Source organism: Solanum tuberosum, unplaced genomic scaffold (genome assembly GCF_000226075.1).
Source record: "Solanum tuberosum cultivar DM 1-3 516 R44 unplaced genomic scaffold, SolTub_3.0 scf00330, whole genome shotgun sequence".
NCBI classification, from domain to species: Eukaryota; Viridiplantae; Streptophyta; class Magnoliopsida; order Solanales; family Solanaceae; genus Solanum; species Solanum tuberosum.
The window spans coordinates 51,654-58,518 of NW_006239256.1; the positions used below are offsets into that span (position 1 = coordinate 51,654).

Genomic DNA, 6,865 nt, shown 5'->3' on the forward strand with positions numbered 1-6,865 from the left:
AACAAATACCCATAAATATTTTAACAAGCTTTATTAATGTGTATTATTAATTACTGCTAAATATTATTTTTATCTTAGTGCGCCTCGTTTGCAATCCCTAATTCGACTAACAAAATTTTACTAATTCTCACATACACACACCACCACCAAAAATAAACCGAGTATTTGCACATAGTGCAGTGGTTAAATATTTTAAAAAAATGTGTAAAACAAGATTATTTAGTTATTAGTCTTAAAAAAATCAACATGCTTTATTAATGTGTATTATTAATTACCGTTTGAAATTATTTTTATCATAGTGCACTCCATTTGCCATCCCTAATTGGGCTAACAAAATTTTACTAATTCTCACACACCACCACCAAAATAATAAAGAAGAACAAAATGAGTATTTACACATAATGCACTACGGATTATGGTAAAACATTAAATTTTTTTTGTGTAAAACCATATTATTTATTTATTTATTTATCTTAATATAAATTACAAATACTGAATACGAATTTTTTTAAAATACCTTTCTACCCTATTAATTATTAGACTGATCAATATTGACACACTACATTTAAAGGAGACTGTGGTTTGGTGGAAATGCTGAGAAGTAAGTGATTAGTGTTCTCTTCATCATTTCATATTATTTGATTCATGTTGACTTGACACCCTTTTTAAAATTATTAAGGGTAGTATAAGGAAAAGTAATAAAACTATTTTAATTTATTAAAATAGAAAAGTAAATAACAAAAAATTATTTATAATATAAAAAATAAGTAAAATAAAACAAAGTAATACATCAAAAAGAAGTAATACATTTTAAAAATGTGCTTCTTTCTTTTGTAATTATGAATATGAATTATGGACATAGGCTGCAGTGCATGAATTGTATAATAAATTATTAATAGTGGACAGCTTGTAAAATTAATTTTTACACCTAACTTTCTATTTGCACCGAAAGTAAAATATCCTGATAATATATATATATATTAGATTTACCGCATGTGCGTTGCATGCCTCGTCTTTAGTTTGATACACACATGGAAATGTCTTGGTACTATATCTGGCACAATTAGCTTTGGGGTTGATCGCAGGGCATCAGCCGGAGGTGTCGTGTTTTAAATATTCAAGTCTAGTTGTTTCTATTTTATTGTAGATGTCCACAATAAACTGCTGCAACAATCTCCCACATAGTAATAATATGGATTTGTCACCCGTTCGGACTTAAAGTTTATAACAGTAATACTCTCTGCAGGAAACACAGCCTTTTGTTTCGCGTCGTACACCTACAATAATTTAGAAGTACTCGTTATTATTTTGCATAGTATTTACTTAGAGATCTGTAATAGGTTGAAATATGTGGAAGAAGTTATTCACGACAAATAGCTCATATGTTTTTTTTGGTATAAATATTTTCATCAAGCAAGAGTTTGTACTACTGTACTTGAAGAGGTGCATGAGTCTGTAATTTGCTATTCCTGACTATAATGTATGATAAGAGAGGAATGTCGTAATATTTAAGGATTAGGATAGGTTAGAGGTCGTTAGTAGTAGCATATTCAATAACGTAAAATAGTTTAGTGTTTGGTTAATACTAATTATGTCAGTCATGTTACCCAACTTTATAAGTTCCTTGGCCCGTCTGTTTCGGATTGATTTGGGACTAAGGAAAACCTACATCACTGCTACTTGTTGTTGGTTTTCTCCTTGTACAAGTTATCCCTAGAAGGTTAGTAGTAACTGGATATTGTATGTTTGTAGTTGTAATATGTAGGAGAATGTAGTTACATTTTTCTTGACTATAGTTAACTGTGCGTACCTTGTGCTTCATTGGCCAAAATGTCTACGGCAGTTTTGTATGTTGATCTCCCTGTCTGGGGAGTTGTAATTGGAGTTGTTTGATTATTCTTGATTTGATTGCGACACTACTGTATTCCTTGATGCCAACCTCCTTCTCCTTTAGGTAGACTTATAGGATATTGAAGCGGATCATAACAACCATAATAATGTTTTACTCTATGTTTATTCCTAGAGTGTTCGTGTACTGCAATATCTCTTTTAAGGGACGATACACTTTGCTTTCTTGTTGTGTGAAAGTGCTTGAGTGACTGTCGGGAAAGTTTTTAGCGGGGAGCGGTAGTCCAACAGATGTCCCCGGGGACACAAGGGGAAGTAGCGTTTTAGGATTTGAGGTTCAGGAGAGCTTTCAGGATTGGGAGGTGAATGAGTTTGAAAGGATGTTACTGTTACTGCATCAGCATTGCGAGGCAGTTGACAGGCCCGATTTGACGAGATGAAAGTTGGGAAACGATGGTGTTTTTTCTGTCAAGCCTTCTATTAGAAGCTTTTCTTGAGAGTTGAGGAGGGTTTTCCTGTTACGTCTATTCTGATTCCCAAGGTTCCAAGGAAGGTGTGCTTTTTCACTTTGTTAGCTGCTAGAGGGGTGATCTTGACGTCGAAGAACCTTAGGAAAACAAAAGTTATTTGCACAGCTAGTATTACTTATGCAAGGAAGTGGGCGAAGACGTAAATCATCTTCTGCTTCATTGTAGCTAGGCCACGAGACTGGTGGGACATGTTCAGCTGGTTTGTAATGTCATGGGCAATTCCAAGAATTGTGAAAGATTTGTTGTTTTACTGAAAATCTGGAAGAAGCAGGAGAAAGTGCAGGGCATAGAATGTTGTTCCTACGGCATTAATCGAGTTTTTGGCTGTTGAGGAGTAGTCTCCGATTCCTTATTTGTTTTTTTTTTGCACCCATGTAGTTACGGGTTGTATAAAGGATTGGGTGTCTTTTGTATAGAACCATATCTTTGTGTAGGTCCTTCACTGGTAGGTATACCTCTTGTATATGGCCTTTTTTGGCCTTGTTAATAATGAAAATATTTACCTGATAAAAAAATAAATAAATTATATCAAATCACAAGGTTCTCATGATCTCAAAGAGATTGATTAGATTCTATATAAAGGAGAAAAAAGATTTATCCCCCAATTCGACTACCCATCCAAGAGCATTTGGATAATCTCTTTTGACAGCTCAATCCTCACAGTATTAATTATGCAAATTCTGCCTAAGAAATTCTTCAGGTGAAAAATATCAAGGGGGCTCCCCTTGTTGGAAACTTGTCATAATAGCTTAAATATGTCTTTCGAGGAACAGTGCGATTTGCTAGGAAGTGATCACGATACGAAGTCCCAAAAGATGAATTATCCTTCTGACTGCATTACTTTCACAATAAGTCTACATTTGGGTTAACAGCTCAAAGCCTAAAACTCCTAAAATCTCCTTTGAGCAAAGGAGCTACCTACAAGTTTGAACAGATCTGTACATTCGTTTTGCATCAACATTTTGCATTGATGAATGCGCGTAGAAAAGAAAAGAAAAGAAAAAAGAATGGAAAATATGTTGTCTTCTTAGCTGCTTGAAGTACTTGAAATTGCGTGGTGCAGATATCTCAGTGTCTTTTGATGATTAAGGAATCCCATAAACCAGAACTCAAAATCATCCTCTGTAATTACTTGTATATACTTCTGTGATGGTTTTTCCCTATTTTCACTCTCTTTTGCTTTCATTGTCTTACTTACTGGGATCGATACCTGCAATTGTGAACCGGCTTATTAGATTATGCTTCACGTGGATACAAATTAAGAGTTGGAAGAAAAACGGAGAAACGTGGTACCTTATAGTAGATTCTAAGCAACTTTCCAGTTGGAGATAAGAACTTTATTGATCTCTCACTGCAGAAAGAAATCTTATCGGTAGAGATGAAAAGAAGGCCTGCTATTGGACCAGCTGTCGTTGATAAATAGCATTGAGAAACATTCAATAACTCTTGTTAGCTTCGGACTAAGGCTCACTGCATCATTAAAGTTGAAAATTAAGGACTTTACAATCAGTACTTTCTGTATTTTGGCTCCAAGGCTCAATTTTCCCTTCACAGTTACCGTTAGCTTCGGGCTAAGGCTCACTGCACATTTAAAGTTGAAATATTGAGGACTTCACAGCAGTACTTTCTGTCATGCATGTAAATAGTGCTTATTGCACAAAATTTTGTACATCTTGACTCCCTTTATCTGTTGTCATGAGACTTACACTTATGTATTGCCATTATTTGACTTGCAAAAACTGTTGTCATTATTTGCAAGTTGATGTTTGGCGCCATATTTATAAATATTGAATATCAGTGTTTGAAATAGTCATAAAATTATTTAAAACTTATTTTAGGAATTTTTCTAGTGAGATGATGGTTTTCAATCACAATACTTCAACTTTGTCTTTTCTAAGTAAACTCATGTCCACACACAATTTCAACTTCGAAATACTAGTTTTTAACTTAAATAAATACAAGTGCTCACCATGCTCGCGGATGCCTTGTGCAAGACAGTCCATCCTTTCTCCAAGTTTGTTCATCTTACTAATTACAGATTTTCCTGCATATTCAAGAATATTTAATTTTAATGATCTCTTCTTAGAGGGTCATTAATACTCTTTATAACTAATAAAAGAACAAGTCAATTATTCTTCCAGGGAAAATACTCACTTTGCTTTATTTTAGGCAAGTGTTTTGAAGTTGCAGATGAAAGATGGTCTTGGTAGGCAGAGAGAGACAGTAGTCTTTTTTGCTGCCGTTCAAATGAGCATACTGCTGAACTCATGGGAACACCCACCTCATTTCTACCGAGTAAGTTCTTCATTGTGACTTCTGATTTTGAAGAGAATTGATATATTGTGAAGGTAACTGAGATATTATTATGTTTTGGTTAATGGTTTGATAACATTCCTTGCAGCACTATATATATACACAGCAGTTTGGGCAAAGTTGATGAATCTTTTAACTACTAACTGTTGCATGAGTCAGCTAGGGTCATCAAAGTAGAATATTTCTCAATTTAAAATGTCTTCTTTTATCTGTCTTTTTAATTACAGTAAACTATCTCATGCTGTCTTAGTTTATTATCAAGATTTGTGTGCACATGTGGTGTTGTCAACTTTTGAGTTGGAAAATTTTCTTTATGATGTAAGCTGCTTTTACAAGTTGAGTAAAAGTAAGAGAAGGCTTTTGGTGCATAGTAAAATTATTAGTCTTGTATGACAAAGGTTGACATGATAATGACACGGATTTATATATGACATTAAAGTAAAGTAGTGGTTGTGGGTCATGAATGAGTCACCCATGAACGTTGATTTGTTGCTTAATAAATCAGGCAAAGGAAAAAGAGGATCCATTCAAATATTTCAATCTGTTACATGGGGCCAACAGTTCTAGATTATATTAGCTTCTCTTATAAGGCAGTTACCTTATCTTGCCCTTTTTATCATCTCATCTTGACGTTTTAAGGCAGGATTTGTAGGCCATTTCTGACTTTATGTGGAACATACCATACATGCATGACAAATGATATAATATTTTTTGAGAAATCTAACTTATTTTCTTCTTGACCAACTTTTGCTTTTGAAAAGTCATGAGAGAAATGCCATGTATTTTTAGAATGTAATTTAAGAACAAAAAGTGATTGTATTTTTTGTTAGAAAAATAGGGAAAAAGATTGAAAAAGAAAGAGTGCCTAGTATATTGCAAGCTATCTTACGCTAACTTTTCGGGGAAGTCTTTCTCTGTTACAAACAGATGTGTGTTCAATTTAATCCCTTCACATATTACCAACTTACTCAGAAGCCATTCATCTTGTGAGATTACTAGAGGGAGGAGAAGTTTAGGAATGGAAGAGGGACTTACATATGGTCCCAAGGGAAGTCCTATGTAGATGTCGGGAGGCTAAAGGTGTCTTGGGGGATTACATTAACACAATGGAGGACACATATAATAGAGCCCAGACTCGGGTAAGAAAAGTGGGAGACATGTGGCTTAAAGATGAGTTTCCGAGCTTTTATGGGATGTCTTGTCAAATGGAGCCTCTCAACTGGGGGGAATGCTTTCTATTCGACCTTCGATTCGATGATTCCTGTCTCGTTGTGGTAGAATAGTACTCCACCATTTGATCTGTGTCCCGGTCAGTGACAGCGGCTGATTGCTTAATCTTATCGGGGTTTTTTACTTCCCTTCCTGTCCCCTGTTCTGTAGAGCGGTTTATCCTTGACTATCTTAAGGGAAGATTTCTCTCTTCTCTATAAAGACACTCGAAACAAAGTTTGATCACAATCAATGGGAATAATATAGCATGAAGATAGGACACATTAATATTCACAAACAAAGACGATACTGAATGGGCTCCTCTGTTGCGCTGTACTGATTGCTTTGAAACCTATTCGGATGGAATGAGATACGATACACTTTGCTTTTTTGTTATGTGAAAGTGCTTGAGTGACTGTCGGGAAAGTTTTTAGCTGGGAGCAGTAGTCCAACAGATGTCCCCAGGGACACATGGGGAAGTAGTGTTTTAGGATTTGAGGTTCAGGAGAGCTCACCAGGATTGGGAGGTGAATGAGTTTGAAAGGATGTTACTGTTACTGCATCAGCATTGCGAGGCAGCTGACAGGCCCGATTCGACGAGATGATTGGGAAACGAAGGTTTTTTTTCTGTCAAGCCTTCTATTAGAAGCTTTTATTGAGAGTTGAGGAGGGTTTTCCTGTTAAGTCTATTCGGATTCCCAAGGTTCCGAGGAAGGTGTGCCTTTTCACTTTGTTAGCTGCTAGAGGGGTGATCTTGACGTCGAAGAACCTTAGGAAAACAAAAGTTATTTGCATCAGCTGGTATTACTTATGAAAGGAGGCTGGCGAAGATGTAAATCATCTTTCGCTACATTGTAGCTAGGCCACGAGACTGTGGTGGGACATGTTCAGCTGGTTTGTAATGTCATGGGCAATTCCAAGAATTGTGAAAGATTTGTTGTTTTACTGGAAATCTGGAAGAAGCA

General features: G+C 35.6%; 1 protein-coding gene across 1 annotated transcript in view; it reads right to left on the reverse strand.

The window, feature by feature from the left end:
* Window positions 1–3,357: 3,357 nt before the first annotated feature.
* LOC102579259 (putative GEM-like protein 8) overlaps window positions 3,358–6,865 on the reverse strand; it is a 9,015-nt gene continuing 5,507 nt past the window's right edge. The window contains exon 5 of the mRNA XM_006360811.2: window positions 3,358–3,542. Within this exon, the coding sequence (XP_006360873.2) occupies window positions 3,406–3,542 (137 nt within the window). The 3' untranslated portion in view covers window positions 3,358–3,405. The remainder of the gene's footprint in view (window positions 3,543–6,865) is intronic.